The 19164-nt window shown below is 43.1% G+C and overlaps 3 protein-coding genes across 5 annotated transcripts in view; 2 read left to right on the top strand and 1 right to left on the bottom strand.

Annotated features, from left to right (window-relative positions):
• Positions 1-957: 957 nt before the first annotated feature.
• LOC125768378 (stromal membrane-associated protein 1) lies at positions 958-4770 on the top strand. Its single transcript, XM_049435946.1, has 2 exons — positions 958-1292; positions 1858-4770. Exons 1-2 carry the CDS (start codon positions 1044-1046, stop codon positions 3196-3198), a joined length of 1590 nt encoding a protein of 529 aa, XP_049291903.1. The 5' UTR covers positions 958-1043; the 3' UTR covers positions 3199-4770.
• A 65-nt stretch (positions 4771-4835) lies between these two features.
• On the bottom strand, positions 4836-6852 carry LOC125768395 (nuclear inhibitor of protein phosphatase 1). Its single transcript, XM_049435999.1, has 5 exons — positions 6634-6852; positions 6311-6525; positions 6003-6220; positions 5248-5926; positions 4836-5181 (listed from the first exon to the last, which is right to left on the bottom strand). Exons 1-5 carry the CDS (start codon positions 6660-6662, stop codon positions 5075-5077), a joined length of 1248 nt encoding a protein of 415 aa, XP_049291956.1. The 5' UTR covers positions 6663-6852; the 3' UTR covers positions 4836-5074.
• A 327-nt stretch (positions 6853-7179) lies between these two features.
• LOC125768334 (serine/threonine-protein kinase Genghis Khan) overlaps positions 7180-19164 on the top strand; it is a 59226-nt gene continuing 47241 nt past the window's right edge. For 2 of the 3 annotated variants that reach the window (XM_049435801.1, XM_049435799.1), the window contains exon 1: positions 8727-9032. The gene's annotated coding sequence lies outside the window, so the exon portion shown is untranslated. Of the gene's footprint in view, positions 7289-8726; positions 9033-19164 lie in introns of those variants that run through there. The other variant, XM_049435800.1, reaches the window with a different exon arrangement.

Raw genomic sequence — 19164 nt, 5'->3', positions numbered from 1 at the left:
GTTTTTTGCCGTATTTCATAACGAAGGCCAAAAAGTGCGTTTTCACTTGCGTTAGTTCAGGTGCCTTACCTTAGCCCGATGTGTCATCGCGAGGCGAAAACGAAATCGTGTTATCACAATGTACTCCATTGTGCAAGTGGTTATGTGTTGTTAAATATCGTACCTCCCTTCCCTTCCCGCAGCTGGGACGAAGCATCGAATGGGCTTACGTTTGCCATAAGCATATTCAAATTTCCTATTTCGGTTCTCCAAACTTCGGATGCGAAATTGAAGGAAGCCCTTAAAAAGATCGTCCTTGTGCTCCTTCGCAGTAGCAACCGCGATATATGTAAGTCACCCTGAATCTGTGAGCACTTTCCATGGCCTTCGTGATTCGAAATATACCAACACGACAACAAGCGAATGAAATTGAATTGCTTTGTACGATTTGTTGGGTAGTTTCAATGGTACATTGATTAAAAATTAACAGTTCCAGTACATTCTGGTACACAAACTGAAACCAATCGTGCGAATTAGTTTTATTCCATGGCTTTGCCTTCCCACCGTGCTTCGTTCGAAGAAAATTGCTTTTACTAACAGCAGATAAGTGGCATAAGGAATATTAATTCACTTTTATCACTCTTACGCTCGAAGGCATCCATCGCCGCAACAGTTTCATTTCCGTTTGCACCATATATGCCCACTTCCGGTTCGGGGTTTGCGATATCTCGCGCTTTCGTTGGTGAAGATAGCTTGCGGGTGAAACTGACTTCGCATCACAAACTGTGCAATGTGGGGCTATTGTTAGTTGCATTGAATATTAATGATTTATCATGTTATCATTTGTTTTTGTCTCGCTACAGCTGGAATATCTCTGCATTAATCCACCACAAAGCGGTGCGGATTTTTGGTGACTCTGGATCAAGAGCGAGCGGATGAGATAAGATACCTCCGATAAAAAAGAATCAAACGCGTTTCTCCCTGCCAGAAAGCACACCAAACAAAACCTTCAGCGTCCAGAGGAAATTTGGAACATTCCTTCCCGCATCGGGCCCGCCAACGAAATGAGCAGAAAAAATGAGACGGAGCGGCAGAAGCAGATACAGGAAAAGTGCCAGATGCTGCTAACGAAGATGCTGCGTGACGATGACAACAAGTATTGCGTTGATTGTGATGCGAAAGGACCGCGCTGGGCGTCCTGGAATTTGGGCGTTTTCCTTTGCATACGCTGTGCCGGTATCCATCGCAACCTGGGCGTGCACATTAGCCGAGTGAAATCGGTCAACCTGGACAGCTGGACACCGGAGCAGGTGGTAAGTGTAGTGCAGAGCACGTGACACACGCTACCAAGATCAAAAGGATAGCAGAGAAACAGGAGGGACGTGGGAACAGGGGGCGGGAAAGAGATGCCGGTTTAGTGCGCCCATGCGCCGTAATGGCTGCCGTATCGCTCGTGGCCTATACGTCAATCCCGGTGTGTCTTAATTAATTGCTTTACTTCCGCTTGCTTTGCTCCCGCTCACCTGTTCGCAGGCTCTTAGCATAAGGTTTTCCAAATGATTAGGTTTTTTTTTATAGATATCTTGTTTTTTTTTTGTGGAACCGCCGGTTATCTTCGAAAGACTCTGCGGGTATTCGTGTATTGATGTTGTCGTAAAGATACGGAAGTGAATTAATGTGACCTAATCACGGTAACGTGCATTTAAAATGAAGGTTTTGATGTGACTAAATTTTCGAAATCAACTACGTAGGCGTTGGAAAAGTTATACGGACTATGGTTACTTTCGATTTCAAATATTTTGTGTTTGTTGATAAAAAATCGATTCATGCGATGGTATGTTAGCAATTAATCTAACCTTTTCGATTTTTCCTTTCTAGGTATCACTAGAGCAAATGGGCAATTCAAGGGCCCGTGCCGTATACGAAGCTATGATACCGGACGGGTTCCGGCGGCCACAAACTGATTCCGCCCTCGAAAGCTTTATCCGGGCAAAGTACGAGCACAAGAAGTATCTGGCACGTGAGTGGGTACCACCGCCTGCACCGAAGGTCGACTGGGACCGGGAGATCGACGAAGAGATCGAACGGCAAAAGCGCAAGAAAAAAGCTTCCTCTTCGGGTGGTGGCGGTATCGGTTCGGTCAGTGGGACCCTTTCACTTTCGTCGCCGGCAGACAAGAAAGGCCATGGTTCGACCGGTGCGTCACCTTCGTCGACCGGCTCATCGATGGCGGCTGTGCCAAAGCTGAAAGCACCTGCCAGCAGTATGAAATCGTCCAGCCGGACATCGGGCGTGTCTTTGAATACTTCCTCCTCCTCCTCCGCAACCGCCGCCGCAACAACCTCCGACGCTTCCACTGTCCAGTCGTCCAGTGGGTCCGGTAATTCTGGTAATACAAGCGCGGGAACTGATCTGCTCGGACTGTCGCTGGGTGAAGGAACCACATCGATTAATCATAATGGCGGTGTGAATGCTAGTAAAACGGCCAACGGACTATCAGCAACAGCCGGCAGCAATGGGATGGATCTGCTCGAGCGCAAAAATGCCGACACGGACGATCTTGCAAAGGTTGAAGCGGACTTTTTCAATCAATCCGGCCCGGGCAATGGAGTGGACGCTAGTGGTAAGCTTACGAAGGATAAAATTATGGCCCTGTATGGTTCGGCACCGAGCACGGTTGGACCGTCGGTTGGCAGTGGATTCGGTGGTCCAGGGTTTGGTGGATTCCAGCAAGCCGGTAGCACATTTCCACCCGCTGCTAATGCACCGGCCGCCACAGTACCGTTCAACGGTGGCATGATGCCAGCGAACGCATTCGGTGCATTCCAAACGTTCCCGGGGCTGAACGGTGTTCCCGGTGCCGGTGGACAATATCCCATGATGGGTGGTGGTGTGGCCCCACCACAGATGGTGTACAACAATGGAGGTGTGGTGGGTCCGAATATGATGCCGGCCGGTTCCATGTTTAACGCACAGCCAGGTGCTCCCCCTGCACAACCACACGGAATGGTTCCTCCGTACGGTGCGATGCCACAGTATGGTGCGGGTTTTCCACCAATGGTCGGTATGCCGCAACATGGACAAACAATGCCCGCTGCAGCCGCATTTGCTAACTTTCCTAAAACCGTCCCGCAGCAACAGCAACAGCAGCAGCAACAACAGCAGGACAAGCTAAGCAATCAATTCGGTACCATGAATCTGCGGGACGTGTGGCAATAGAAAACAGAGGACAGTAGAGGCCTCAGCTAGGCCGGATAACTTATCTATCTATATTCACCAGCATCATCATCCTTCTCTGTCCCCCAAACTCGCCCCCCCCATAACCCTCCCCCACGTCCGGCCAAAACAGTTTAACTAGCGATGCAAAATCGTACGTAGAAACTACGACTAAACTATCATAGTGAAGGTAAAGGCGATGGTAGGGCAATTACTTATTTAGCTAAACGAAACAAGAAAGTAAAAGAAAAAAAAATCTATGAAAAGCATATAGAATCACAAATATATATATATATTGGTAGGATAGTTTTGATCGAGATTGGACGGCATATCTGTCGATTGTAGGCCATACATTTCGGAATGATAGTCCATTGAAGCCCGAGACGCGATTCTACGGGAACGCTCTTTTCTTCCTAGCTCGGTTGGCCTTTCGGTGCAGTTAGACTGGGTCAGAGAAAACAAAAAATCACGGCACGTATATGAATAGCGGTGGAAACTGCTGCAAGTAACACAGGGACAAGACATTTACTATATGAAGAGAGACGGGCAAATGCAACTAAGGAAAACTATTTTCGACAATGCGTAGTTATCGTAAGGGTGACATAAAGCGTGTGACCGCTGTTCAGGTATATAGGAATGCATTGGAACTGTTTGTTTCTAAGTTTGTTTGTTTGTGTTTTTTTTTTAATTGCTACACTGCTAACTAATGGAGACGTATATTATGGTATTATATTACATCGCAAGTTGGATGTTTGGCTGTGTGTGGCAGCAGCAGGTGCGCGATCGTTCGTTGTAGACGATACATATATATATTTAGTAGATAAACGGAAGCAAAGGAAGCAAACAATTCTGTCAATGATACTAACCCATGTGCAAGAATCGTTAGGGTAAGGATGCAATCGTAATCGTCTACGTATACACCACACACTGGCACGTGGAGAGAAGGGATAAAAAAAGGTGTGAAACCTGTGCGAAAGTGTATGCATAAGTTTTACGTCTTCTGATGCTTTAAAAAAAAAAAGAATTATTTGTCTTCAATTTCCTACAATATTGTATCGTTACGGAACCAACACCCGGCTTTAGTTACTTAACTGATTAGCTAACTGTAAACGTTTGTTGGTTCTGTCTGTTGTTAAGTTTCCTCACAACAAAATGTTATTAAAGTATCACTTTATCCCTCTTCTACTGTTGCTCTGGGATCTTCAGAAGTGGCATTTTATTCCAAAGCTATTGGTGTACTATTTAAACCATTACCTCCATCTGTACGTCAAAGGTTTAAAGCTTATGCATACACTTAGTACACGTTGGCACAGCTGTGTGTGTAGAGTATTCTAACGGAATATAGTATATGTATGAGATTTAATATATGTAATGAAGTGCTGACGATGATACAAGCAGGGAAGCTAAGCCCACAGCAGACCGTCTGGTATAATTGACTGCAACTCTACTGCAATGCCCTCGTCAATCGAACGCCACGTTTGTCGTGCTTGCGCGAGTGTATTTGTACGGTGCGCATGAACTGCAACAGTGTTGTATTTAGTTGTCGGAATAAATCGATCGATTTCGAAACACTTACATACATTACTGTGACCGTGCAGTAAGTACGAGAGAAAGAAAAAAAAGTCCCACAAAATTGTTGGTTTTCCCTTTCGGTTCTCTTGGTTACGTTTTATGGTTTCGTTTTATTTCTTTAGGTTCGGTTTTATTTCTCAAAATGTTTCTTTGTTTCTTGTCTTGCAAATATATCAGCCCTACCAGACAGACTAGGTAGTGCCGAAGAAATCTCGGACGAGGCGCTTAAATTATAATTAATTGTTACGAGTAAAGTTCAACCACACTAGTTCAGTAGTGCTACATCTCCTGTTCTGGAGTTTTTTGTTTAAAAGCTACCCAAACCGAGCGGTTTTCGGCCAGGCCACTGTTCCTTGGCATACTTCTTCTTCTTGGGTTCGTCTGACGTGTCGGGTTGTTTCTCACCCGCTTTAGCTGGAAAAACAATATTACCAAATATAAGAACGATTGTAAAATTTAGCATTCCCATTTTTTGTTTACCATTATTACTGATGGCACCACCACCGGATGCGGTACCACCTGGCACAGCAAACATTGGAACCGATGCAGTCTCTCGTACCGGCACTGGTGTTGGATTTACATCTGGAGCTGGATTAGGCAACAAAATACCCAGCTTCGTTGACAGTCCGCTTGGTGTCGTGTCCATATCGAAGCTTCCGTAACCGCGTCCATCCGATCCGGAACCACCCGAACCGCCAGCTCCTCCACCAACACCATTTCCTCCTCCATCCACTGGATCGATTCCGTGGTAAAGACTAGGCGTCACATTCGGATGATGCTGACCGTGCCCACCGGTCAGTGAATGGTGCGAGTGTAGATGGAAGGCACCGGATTTCATACCACTGGTCGGTGATGTCACAATGCCCATGTTGTTTTGTACCTCCATTTTGGCGCGCTTCGCCGATACCGGCACGACGGTGGATTGGATAAGATTGCGAAAGCGTCCAATCGAGGGATCAATGTCCTCGGGGTTAATTATAATTTCATCCTCATTAAAGGCAACACCTTTCCGTTTGTTTCGTTTGCTCTTTTTGTACGAACTGCCGCTGTTACCGCCCGGTCCACCGGCACTGCCCGCACCACCAACGGTGCCACTGTCGTCGGATATACCCAGCATCGAAATGCGCCGATTGTGTGCGGTATTGTACTCGGTGAGATTCTGAAAAACAAAAAAAACACGTAAAGGTATGTAGTGATACAGGGTATAATGCAAAAAAAAATATAGTATCGCTTACATCAAGCTCGGTTTGACTTTCTGGCAACCCGAGAAAGGTGCCGTCACTAATGTCCATCATCGGTATATCTTCCATGATGTTCGTGCGTGAACCAACCGTAGGCCGTTCCCGTAGTATGTAATGGCGTGTCGAGGCACCGAAGCTAAACTGGCTGTTGATCTGCAGCTGCGTTGGTTTGTTGGCCTCCAAGCGAACCGATCCGATAAACGTGCCGTGCGCTAGTGAAGGCGGAAAAGAAAATTTGCGGCCTCAAAGCAAACGTGCGCTACGCGGGATGGGAAGGTCCTACAAAGGCAAACGGCACTTACTGCTGCCCAGGTCCACTAAGTAGGCTATGTGAAGATGCTTGTGGTAGACGAACGCGGCATGTACGCGCGAGCAGGAAGCATGGTCAATGCAGAAATCGTTCATTTGCGGATTGCGCCCGAACAGGTAACATCGTTTTTCGTCGATCATCAACTTCTGGATGAGCTTGTCCTCCTTCATCACATCCAGATGCAGACCGGTAGGTGGTTTTCCGGCCCTAGAGTCGAACAAATTACAACCATTGGAAGGAGTGCAACAGATTATTGTAACCGAAGGAACCATTGGCTGTGGAGAAGAAAACCAAACCACATCCCGCCCCGCTTACCAAGATGGAATATCATAGTGATTTGACATTGGCGGCGGTTTATCAAATTGATTCTTTGATGTGTTCACAGTTTGTCCTTAAAAATCCAAGTTTTTGGTGTGAAAATTCACGAGAAACATGTTTATATTTAGTAATTTATCCAAGCGCACAGTTTCACGGCACTCGAATGTTTTTCTACAATAGTTTGAAGCTACAAGGCTACATCACAAAGACCAATAGTTTACACGGTTTGACAGTTGGTAACCGACTGCGTGCGAACCGTTGTATTGTGGGAAGGGCTATCTTTTATTGTAGAACACATTAGAACCCGCTATCGCAAAGGCTTTTTAATTAGAATTTGCGTTAGCTTTGTCATCCTTTCCTTTTATTCCTACTACATTAACACCCGATTTTTCACACGAACATCAAAAAAAGGGATTTTTGCTTGCGTCCCGTGTAGAAGCACCGTAAGCACTGTTTGACATTAGCTTCGTGGAAATTGTGATTGTTTTGACATTAGTTTCGTTAAAAAAAAACATCACGTTGGTGTTGGTCGATGTGGGAAGAATTTTGGAATGCAGTAGCCAAGCTCTCAGCAGAAAACCGAATCATAGTTCGGACGATCTCTCTCAGTTTCGGTGTGTGCGGACGCGTACTGCTGCCAGAGGTGCGAACGGTACGTGAAAATGGAATTTCTCTGATCAATTCACGCTACGTTGCTTTGTAACCATCGTAATCGATATCTGTTTTCGGGTGAAACTCTACGTATAGGTGGTGCGAATGAAGGTAGAATCGTTGGGTGATGACTGTAGGCAAACCATTTCTTCAAAACGGTTTTAAAGTTGGTGGTGTGGCGTAGCAAAAAGAAAAAGCCGTGCCAACGTGACCCCATGGCGACGACGGCGAAGTTCTTCTCATTCGGGGAATCTATGTGTGCCTGTGTGCGTGTGTGTGTGTATGTGTGCAGAAGAAAGCGACGTTCGCCCGTCTGTCTGGCTGGCTGGATTGGTTCGAGTCGTAACCAGCGACGCAATCTGCCTACGGGCCGATTATAGAACGCGGTTTGTGAAAAGAAAGGCACACACGAGTTGTACGGTTTTCGGTGTCCCCTTTGCACAGCGTACATTTCCACGTTGACGTGAGATATACGGGGTGTACGGCGCTTGTGGATGATGAAAACGGTTGTCCAACCCGTCTTCGATCGGGAGTCTGCTGGTCGCGGCAACATTGTGCGCTTGACTACGCCGACTCGTCGATGGCGGCGATCCTTGTTCGTGGTAATAGGGAAATCGGCTTTCGGATGAAATATTCTTCCTTTTCGATCCGTCGACCTGCTAGACGGTTTTTATTTTCTACATTTTTGTAAACGTTTCTTTTGGTTCGTTTGCGTTTTGTATGTAGAGAAAGAAACAGATATCAGTATAGGTGAAGAAAAGGAGGTTGGAAGACTGTGGCTGTGTGTGTATGCGTGCGTGTGTGTATGTTGAACAGAAGGAAAAGTGCAAAAGTGGTAGCGAAAGTGTGGCACCGGTTTTCCTGTCACCTTTTTCGCTCTCTATCTCTCTCTCACTCTCTCCCTCGCTTGCCCTAATCCCGTGGTGACACTTGAAAACTACGTCACATGCATCAGAGCGAAAGAAGAGGAAGAGCGGTTTTTTTTCTGTTTCCTCTACTCACTCACTCACTCTAGGCTGGGTGCGACTTTTTCATTTACACATACGTACGCTACTTACCTTCAGGCGAGCATTCGAAGCAATAGTGCGTGGGAGTGCGATTCATATGTTGTTCTCGATGCGTGTTTGCCCCCGTGTGTTTGTGCGGTTGTTGTGTGTGCTGTTTTCATTCCGGGCGCGTAGGAGTGTGAAGAGAGCGTGTTCACGTTCGTGTGCATTTTTCTTGCTGTCTCCCGCGCGCCACTTTAATCGTCACGAATTTCCATTATTACTTTTTTTGGGATGAATAAAAGGGAAAATGATCGGATAATATATCGCACGATCGCATAGCAGAAAGGGGGAAAAACGAGCATTTCTGACATAAATTCATCGATCGATCAAATGCGATTAAGCATTTTTATTGTTTGTTTGTGTTGTGTTGTAGCCGTTGTGAGTTGAATGCGTGCGTGTGTGTGTGCACGGAACCAATAAACCAACGAAAGGTGGCAAAAGTGTAACATAAGCGAAAGAATCGACTCATTTCGCCTACTCCGTTCGAGAGTGCTTCTTGTGTCTGTGTGTGTGTGTGCGTTTGTGTTTATAGTGTTCTTCACTGTCAGCTGTCACATTAGCGAAGGCGCCCGCTGCCCGCCGCCTAGAACGCAAAAATTGGATTGAAGCAAGAAGTTTAAACGTTGCGTCGTGAACAGCGAATAAATACAGATACATCGATACACTGCGCGTATAGAGCCGTGCCGCCCTTAAAAGGTGAGTTAAATGGGTAAACTATACACCTAAACAACAACGGAATTGGGAGGAAGGGAGGGAGTGAGTGGGGAAGGGAAACGGACGGAAAGTTGATCTTGCAATGTGCTAACGAAGGTGACGACTCTTTGCTTAATGTTGATTTTTTCAATATTCGTCCGAGTCCGAGTCTACAGTTCTACTTCAAGTTTACTGACACTGAAAACATCACAGTAAGCTTTAAAATGGCTTCTGTTATTGGATTTTTACCCCATTTAATTTACCGCGTTTTTGTTCTTTTCGCAACTGTTCTTGATTAATAATTTTTTTGTGTGTTAAGGTATTATTTACTTTTCTTAAACCCTGAACGATATACAATAAATTACCCACAACAAACAATTAATTTGAAATGTATTGTTTGCCATTATTTTGGCATTTCGCTGACCATGCAACGTCATCTTCGCGTTCGTTCCGGAGTCTGCTGCATATTTCCGCTGGCGAACGAAAATCGACCGTACGCGCCCGTGTGTGTGTGTTAGTGCGTACCACACACTTGTACGGCCGGGAACCACAAACAAAAGCCCGCACACGCGCGCATGCATATTCGGACGTACGTGTGCTCGCCAAAACACACCATCGCACCGCCATGGAGTGATGCTTCTGTGTGTTTTTTTTTCTCTCCCCCACATGCACATGGGCGCTGGGGATATCCGTATGCTTCCCCAACGTCATTCATGACGGGCTGGTTTTGGTTTATTGGTCTCTCGTACTATAAATAGTACTACACAGCACTACTACCATCACCACCACCCTGTCCCATCATTGTTCCATGCGCAAACATAAGCAAAAGAGACAGTTGAACGGTGAATGCTTTTTTTTTATTTAATTCACCACTTTTCCGTTTCTTATAGCGCTTCAGAGAAAAGCGGTGCGATTTATGTTTTTAATTTCCTCCTCTTAAAAAAAAAGATAAATCCAACATTCATTGCTCCAAATACAAAACTGCGGTTTTGCGTTTATATTCAATGCGTTTTGGGTACACACGACACCGCAACATTAATTTGATATGGGGGAGTCCCCCATAATTCTACTCGGAGGCGAGTCAAAGCAAACAAAACGAAACATCATTCGTTTGCGATTATGTATGTGTGTGTGTGAGTGCGAGTTTTGTGTTGTTGTTGTTAGAGGTGGGTCTCATTTGGAAGCCCTTGGCATGTGTCGGCAATTATGATTCTTCAAGCGCCTGGCGATCGATATGGGCAAATTGTGTCTATTTTCTAATACGCCCGCAAAAAACGTGTGGGTGCGTAGAAATGCGGTAGATTTTCCTTTGCTTTTCCACCTCGCATTTTGCTTTTCCTCGGAGGAGATAATAAAATTACCCTCCTTGACGCAGAATGGTCTAAACAGTGTTATGATTATTGCATCGCATAATTGTCGAAAATCGGAACATTTCGCTGTTTTAGTTAATTTACACTAATTACTGATCGTTTCGATTGCCTTTTGATTGGCATTCCATATAGACGTACAAGATTTCACTAATCTTTTTTGAATCGAAATCATCTTGAATGAATTCTTGAAGTTGCCAAAGCTCCAGTACTGCAATAATCCAAAATTAATGTATGAAAAATTTCGTATTGATGTAATGTATTAAATCAGGCATGTCAAACATACGGCCCGCGAGGTCTTTAAATCCGGCCCGTGAAGGAAGAACGAGAACATCGATTATTATCTGGCTTGGGTGAGGATTAGGTGGGAAAATTGAGGAATAATTTGTATATGTTATGTGTGTACTCTTTTACTCTTAAATAACACGCTCTTGAATCTTCTTGAAGTCCAAACGCTTTGAATCGCGTGCCATCATCTTCGAAAGCGTGCCACTACGGTTGAATTTGACAGCTGCTTGGATGCATGTTTGCTGTTTGTTGACAATTTGTCTATTTTTTTAGCCGTTTGATGAAAATTAATTTTTTCGTTTAGCTATCGAAAATCGATTAAATAAAATACAATATTTGCGAATCATTTACCAAAAGTGTTTGTTTTGTTTTGATACAGCGATCCATTCAGCTAGAGCTGTCAAATTCGAACGAAGTGGCATATAGTTCAACGGTAGTGGCACGCTTGCGAAGGTGATGACACGCGATTCGAAGCAGACGGCAAGCGGTTCAAGGCAGAAGGCACGATATACATAGCTGGAAACAGGTGTAATTTTTGTTTGTTAACCGACCCGTAACCCAAAATGAGTTTGACATCACTGTATTAAATTTTGAAATAAATTTAAAGCTTGTTGTGTGGGTATTTAATTTATTCATCTCTGTAAACTTTTTTTCGCCCACAAATACTAATGGTATTAAAATTTTCCGATTTTTTAAATAATAGAATTTTGTTAATTAGCCTTCAAATAAATCTTTGACCTCAATAGCTGCAATCGGCATTATTCGTTCCCATCCATGATGCTTATGTGTCAGCACGTGCATTCACGGTGGAAGGTGGTAAGAGCTATCATCATTCACAACTTCATCATCATTACCACACAATATTGGCCAGTATTGTGCGTTTTTTTTGTTTCTTTGCCGAATGTGTGCCAATCTAGGTCCAATGATTTAAATGCCTTTGTTGGAGGTTGAATGCGCGAAACGGCAATGGCGTGCACGGAATTCTTAAGCATAGTCTCTTCACTGCGAGAGGTGGTAGATTCCAATATCGGGACTTCGCTTCCAACTTTGTCTCCGTCTGTGTGATGTTAGAGAGATGACCATTGGATGGTTGTTTTCCATCCAGCCAAGGTTTTTTTTGCATATGTGCTAAACTGTCGATGGAGATTTCACTATTTGTTTAGTGCGTCTCGAGCACTTGTGTGCTCAGTCACGTAATGCGATGTTGAAGCTGTGAGCGTCCCAATTAAAGCTAGAAAAAATAACTTTTTTTGCACGTAGCAAATGAAATGCGTCTTTTGCGTGTATCAGGAGGTGTTGCAGAGTATTTTCCGTGTTGAAAATAGCAACTTTCCATAGGTATGGAAAATGCCAACATAAACGAATCTTTGCGTGAAACACACACAAAAGTACAGTTCTTTCCTCTATATATCCGTGACTGCCTCCGAAAGTCACACCAGAGCAAAAATTAACCATGCAAACCATCACCCATTCGACATGTTTTGGCCACACCGCTGGGATAGCGTTTTGCCGAACGAAAGCCATCGAACTCGATCGACTCACTCACGGCGATTGCGTGAGCCAAACTCACTTCCAGCCTCCACACTCTCTCACGATTCAAACCGAAATCGACTCACTGCCACTATTTTAAATCAAACCAGTCCCGGGTCATGGGAAAGTAAGCGGCGGCGCGTTTTTTTTTCATCCCCCCAGAAAGGGGAAAACGGTGGCGGGGTAGGTAGTAAAAACGGCTTAACGATAGCGTAAATTGTAGGGCCATGGGAGTTGCCGTTTGTTCATAATTTAACTATTATTATTATTACGATGTGAAGCGTAGGAACTGGTAAGGGTGGAAAGCGTTAAGAGGGAGCGGTGGTGTTATTTATCCGTTGTAACTGAGACTTGAAATTCCAGCAATGGTTATGAGAGAGGAGACCCTATGTGAAAGGTTTTTTTTTGTTTTGAAAAATGTGCTCTTTTCCATGTTTGAGATGTTCTTCCGGGTATTGTCAATAGTTTACCAATATTTTGTCGATTTTATTGTGGTGTTTAATTTATCAATTTGTGAAGTAACTTTTCCTATATCCTAATCCCTATAATTAATGTCGATAAAGTTTTAGTAATATCATAAGGAAAACACCGATAAATAAGCGATTTTCTGTGGGGTGGGATCTTTTTAAAATCATATACTATGAGCCAAAGTCATATACTGTGAGCCACGAAGTTAAACGTTGCTAGCATGATGAAGAAACATTATCGAAATGGATCTCGTTTTGTTTAGAATCAAACTTTATTATACAATAATGAACAGTTTTCAATCTTCTTGCTTAAAACTTCTCTTAAAGTAAAAACAAAACACTAATTTATTCCAATTACTACCTTTACCGTATAAAAAAAAATTGCGGCGCTACCTTTCATTACACGTTCCAGATCGCTATGGTACGTAACAGCCTTTGCTCGGCATTCAATTTGCGATGGATTATTCATTCATCTGCTCGTTAGTATGGCCGTTTGATCGACAACCACTCGCGGGAGTAGGGAAAGGCCTTCCTCCATCATATGCGCGAAGAAAGAGAAAAAAAAGCCCGCTTCAACTGCTTGCGGATACACGACCTCACGTTACTACGCAGTACGCTTTGGTCATCGAGATCACGAACAGGCGCGCTTGATCCAGACACCATACCTTTGTGTCGCTTTGTGAGCGTTTTAAAAAACGCCAAGCCAGTGTAATAGACAAGTATGCCATAAAAATAAATCAGCGTGTGTTAACCTGCGGCGGAATGATCCATTTCAAGAGGTTTCCCAGCTGGTTGTTTGGCAGTGGTTTATTGATAAAATGCCTTTTTGGGAGATGTGTTTAAGAGTGATTTTTTCTGGATTAAATGTGCGTTAATGAGTAATTTGTATTGAAGCAAAGAAATACAGTTTTTTTGCATCAAAACAAACGGTTGCAAAGCTGTAACCTACATTATGTTTTCATCTCCTGACTGCTGAAAACAGGATGGGAAATGTTCGTGGTGGGCGTCAAATTCTTTGCGTTCCCATTTATATCCCACCTGCAACAACGTTTTACGTTTAACGTTTGATGAGCCAAAAATAGGTTTATTTAAATCATAACCCACGCCGCCCGATTCAGGATTCCTTTTGTATCCTTGTTGCTTGTTGTATGTACTATTTATTTTCATATATCATCTCGTAAAACCGCAACAACCATCACCGGTATATGTAGTGTATCATCTGATGATGTTTTTTTTAGATTTTGAAATATTTTTAGCTCCTCGTTGTGACTCGCCGTCGCAAGGGAGAGAGGAAATATAATATTTTAGTACGGGCTTGATCGTGCGTGCTTTAGTTAATGGTGTGAGGTAAGGACAAAACAGTCAGGCAGGTGTAAGGTAAGGTATGCCTTTTTGCGACGAAAGCGCATGTTTCTCACAATGACGGTTTGATGATGAGATGGGAATAATTTCACACTGAGCGAACGGACGCATCTCAGTCAGGCAAACGTGAGTGTCTCACACCAGGATGAGTGAAGAAAATTGCTTAAAGAAAATGAAATACCAAATGTATGATTTGGCACATCGCATGACAACATTGCTATGAAAATTAAATATATATGTTAGAAGGGTGGCTAAAAAGTTGTGTGAAAAAGATGCATTTTTGGCTCTAAATTTACAATTTCAATTAATGTGTCAAATTGCCCCTGGGAATTGTCTTTTTTGAGGACACCCGAGGAGGAAAGAGAAAAAAACTTAAAGATAATAATATATAGAAAAAAAGAATAAATAATATACAAAGAATTAATGTAAAACTAAATCTAAAAATATATTGATGGAGATTTAGACCATTTTGACAGATAAGCCTCGGATTATGACATAACCTGTCATAGGAAACGTTCTGTCATTTTGACAGAATAAAAAAATATAAATATCACTAGTATAATTAGTATGTCAAATATGTCTGTACAATTATATTCCAACATTTTAAAAATAATATTGAAGAAATAAATAATATTCCGACAAATAGATGGCGCCAAGACTACAACTACTACTACTAAGCTCTCGGATCATCTGTGCTTCTTGTGTGCCTGCAAATGTGCACCACTAATCGCAAAACAAACGACAGTCCTTGGTGTGCTTGAAGGATCCGGCGTGCATGCTCCGCTGCATTAGAATTTTAAATCACTTCCTTCCGAATCGGGTGTTTTGGGGTGGCCGGTACCGGTTGGTCGCGATTGCAATCGCGGGGAACATTAATTGAAAGCGAACTCCAGATCTCGTTCCATCGGGCCATATTTGTTCCTGTCCCACCGTCACATTATCTGCCGTCATCGATCTGTCCGATTTGCAACAAGCGGGTCCGCATAATCTGCGCGCTCCTCATTTGTCGCGTGTTTGCTGTGTTTGCGCGATAATGTTCGAGCGCGCGCGCGCGCCATTCCTCGCACAAAGAGACGACCCGGTCGGACATTATGGAGCTGCTCGCGGTTAGCTCATTGCGTAGACAAATGAGTACAAATGACACGTCGATTGCGTCTTGCGGGGGTCCTTCCGCTGCTGCTCACCAGAGTGGCAAGGAGTGATGCGAGGTGCCTGGGAAACCACACCACAACCGCGATCGCGATTACCATTCCGGGTCCACAGCTATCTTGCGAGTCTCCCTTTTTTGGGTCGGTGTGTTGGGCTGCTGCTGGTCGATCGCAAATGAGTAAGCTTGCCTGTCGGTTTTGCGCTTGCAAGGTGCATTTTTTTTGGAATCGTGCCACCACGAATGCCGATGCAGGAAGCGAATGTATGCGTACAAAATGCCCGGACATGGCGACGGACGGTGGTCGCAAAATCTGGCAAATTCCTCGGCTAGGTGTTGGTGTGGCAGTTTTAGTTTTTGCAGTTTTGCTGAATAAAGCTTGTGGAATTTGCCTCATCCAAGTGCTACGATCAGCTGACAAACTGTGTTAAGTGTCGCACGGCGTGGCAATAATCGGCACGAAACGTCAAGAGAGGATGCAGCATTCCTGTCACTCACAACCGCTTTTGGCCACGGATGTCTGTTTGGATCGAAAACAGGTTGGACGTTTCATTTTATACACACGGTTTTTTGCACTTCTTACACACATTTGTTCATCGTTTTGTTTGGTGCTATGCGACCGTTTTACGACCTGCGCGCGACCTGTTCGGATAACGGAAGCGTAAGAAGTTTGGCAGAATTTTATATCTCGCTTCTCGCACATTTCGCACATTTGTTCTCTGCGGTTCGGGGTGACTTTTGTTCGATCTGTTTTTACTGGCCACCCGATTCACCCGCTTTTCCCCCGCGCTCGTCTGCGTTTAGCACGCGTCCGAGGGCAAGGTAATAAAATTGATTTTTATTCAAATGCGAATATGGTAAGCCGCTGACTACGCACACCCACCAGGGCCTCGAGAGGCAGCTCGTTTTCGCATCGTTTCTTTGTTTAATCCGCCCAAGCCTGTAGCTGCTTTTCGGTTTTTAGCGATCAGCCCGCCTCAATGCGAGCGTCGCACCACCGAGAGGCGGTGGGTTTTGAGACGAATTGCCGCGAACGACCTGCCGGAAGGCCAGGGGATTTATCGAGCGGATTATACCCGGGATGCTTTCAAATTGGCAACTTGAACTGGGCATTGTGCGACTATATGTCTCTACGTAGCAACCTTCGATTGAGAGGTTCCAATTGGATTCGATAAAACACACACTAAATTGCTCCAAGAGTGTATCTAAAGTATAAACTGTTGTTTAGCTGGCGGAAAAAAAAGATGGAATATAAATTGAGCATAATATTCTAAGGTACGTTCTATGGTCTTCTAGCGCCGCTTTTGCTTGGTATATGTTTGTTTGAGTTCTCGTTTTAGAAGAGATTACGATAACAATGTGCGCTTATCGTGAAAAGCGATAAAATATTTTAACTAATTCATTGCATCGTTTCTCTTTTAAAAGGGAATTATACCCCGGTTTTCTGTATTCTTTAAAAATAAAATAAAAGAAATAAAACTAAACGAAATACTACTTGATATTCATGATTATTTAAAAGATCTAAACACTTAACACTAATACGACCGTTTGGGCATATTGATCCATTATCAGTTAGATTTTGTTTAATACCTGAATTACGTGATTAATGTCTATTTGGGATCTGTCTCTTCTTCTGTTATCTGTTGCCCTTATTCATTTTCTAGAAAGAAGTTTATAATGATATTCGTAATGTAAATTTCAACCCAAAAGCTTCGAAAGTCAATGGGGATGAAATTGTTTGTCATTGTGTAATTTTTAATAAAAAAAATATTATAGATAATTTATTTCAAATGTGGCAGATTAGCCACGTAATATACAAATTCTCAGTCAAATTTGACAGGTGTATTCCATTCGATTAATTCCTTCCGAATGGTATTGAAATGAAGATGGCGATCTGAAAATCGAAATTCTACCTGCAATATTATGGTTTCGGTTTGGCAGACAACTGTCAAATAGAATGCGTGCATTTGTTTACATTCTCCATTGATAGTAACTGAAGAAGTAAAAAACGACACAATTTGAAATTATAGTACTAATGTTATATTAGAATATTACAACTTATTTAACAGAAATGTATTTTATACATTAATTTATCAAATATCCAAATTTGTAATAAGAAAATCAGAGTCTGGTCGATATAGTATAAAATAACTAAATTGTATAGATATACAGTGGAACGTCGATTATCCGTGCTAGTCGGGATTCAGCCCCTGCCGGATAAGCGATTAACACGAATAATAGGCACAATTTTTTTTTTATTGATAAATATTCGTGTTTAGTGTGCAATAGGTGAACTTTTTTCTTCTAAAGCAAGAAGTTAATAATCTTAGGTGCACTTTGCAAAATGAATCGGTTCTATTTTTCGAACTTGAGCCAAATGTATCATTTCCTATTGAGGCTTTTATTTCTTGCCATCACTGGTTTGCAGTTAATATGTCAATTCGCCTTTGGAACTGTCATTTCCGAGCTGCACGGATAATGGGACAGCCGAATAAAAGGTACCCGTATAGTCAGCGCTCCATTGTGTGTAGAATAAGAGACACGTGGCATAGTGTATTTAAATTTATCTTTTTTTATATCTAAAAGGTATATATAATAAAGATTAGAGATCCAAATCATTGTATACATTGCAACGATTGGTGTATTACTTTTACGATTGACAGATCCAACACGCGCTAGTTAGAATGAAGCCTCCTGTCAGTGTTTGTTTATGATGCTTCCTTACTTTACTGTGGTGCTAAATGGAGGTCTATCGATTATCTGTAACTCACACTTTTTTACGAACTCACACACCATACCCAAATAAGACTTGCGTCAAAGAGTTCAGTCCTTACCGTTTTGCATGATGTGATAGGTGCGGTTACATTTGAATATCGGATTTTGACGGTTACTCATGAAATGGTTTTTGGCGGATATGCCGGAATGGCTTTATACGTTTTGCCAGCTATTAGATTTTACGAACTTATTTGCGAAAACGGTCTGCGCCGTGACCACCCCCTGCAAACATGACCTTTTTCACGCATTCGCATTTTATTTTCGGCTTGCGTTTGGTTCGTGGTTTTCTTGTAAGACTTGTACAAATATTGTTCTATCTTTTCAACCGGTACGATTGAAAGGTGAAACCCGGAGAGATAGAGAAGGAGAGGATGAAACACACTTACGGACGATGACTAATTTGTGTTTGCCAAAATGTACCGAGCCCCCGCCGTCTCCGTTGCGAGTTATGTGACGAGTAGTTGTGGTTTTCTTTTTAGTTAATTTTTGTTGTTGAGCGTTTGGCAGACCCACAAGTCCCTTTCTGCGTGTTGATGAGCGGTGCAAAAGTTTGATGACCGATCCGTGGACATACTTTGCCCCTGCCAAAATGGGAAGGAATAATGATCTTGAATCTTGAGTGAATAACCGGCCTCCTACTACTCCTTGGGTAAGTAGTGTCCATGTGTCCATGAGTTGTCGTGAGTCATATTGACGGGCGATTCAATGCTGAAAGTTAAGTGGAGTTGCCTTACCAACTAACTGATCTGCTGTGGTGTAAGTTTATTTTTCTGTTGGATTTTCTGAAAGTTTTGCAATCTTTGAAATGAGTGAATGTTCTTATAGATACGTCTAATTTTTTGTTTGAATTCACATTAAATCATTTCCATTTCCATATAAACGTGATACGCTTGCATCACCCTGTAGAATGTCAAACATCTCGGCGTGACGTCACAAGGTTGACAGACGAGAAGGTTACATGATCGCCCCAGCAATCACCATCGGGAAGGAGTGAGTAAAAACAAACGAAAAGAAGAAGAAGAAGAAAAAAACACATTCCACCATTTTTGCCACGCCATCAGCGAGCAGATAGATCATCGTGCACTAATAAGGAATGTCGATGGCGTCGTGCCTCTTGCAAAGTAGTCGAACGACAGTCGAGCAGGATTTATGCAGCACAGGTAAAGGGAAATCGGGTGGAGTGGTTTGGGGGTTTTGTT

This window comes from Anopheles funestus, chromosome 3RL (genome assembly GCF_943734845.2).
Source record: "Anopheles funestus chromosome 3RL, idAnoFuneDA-416_04, whole genome shotgun sequence".
NCBI lineage: Eukaryota > Metazoa > Arthropoda > Insecta > Diptera > Culicidae > Anopheles > Anopheles funestus.
The sequence above is the reverse complement of the archived record's forward strand: the minus strand, read 5'-3'. Positions and strand labels throughout refer to the sequence as shown.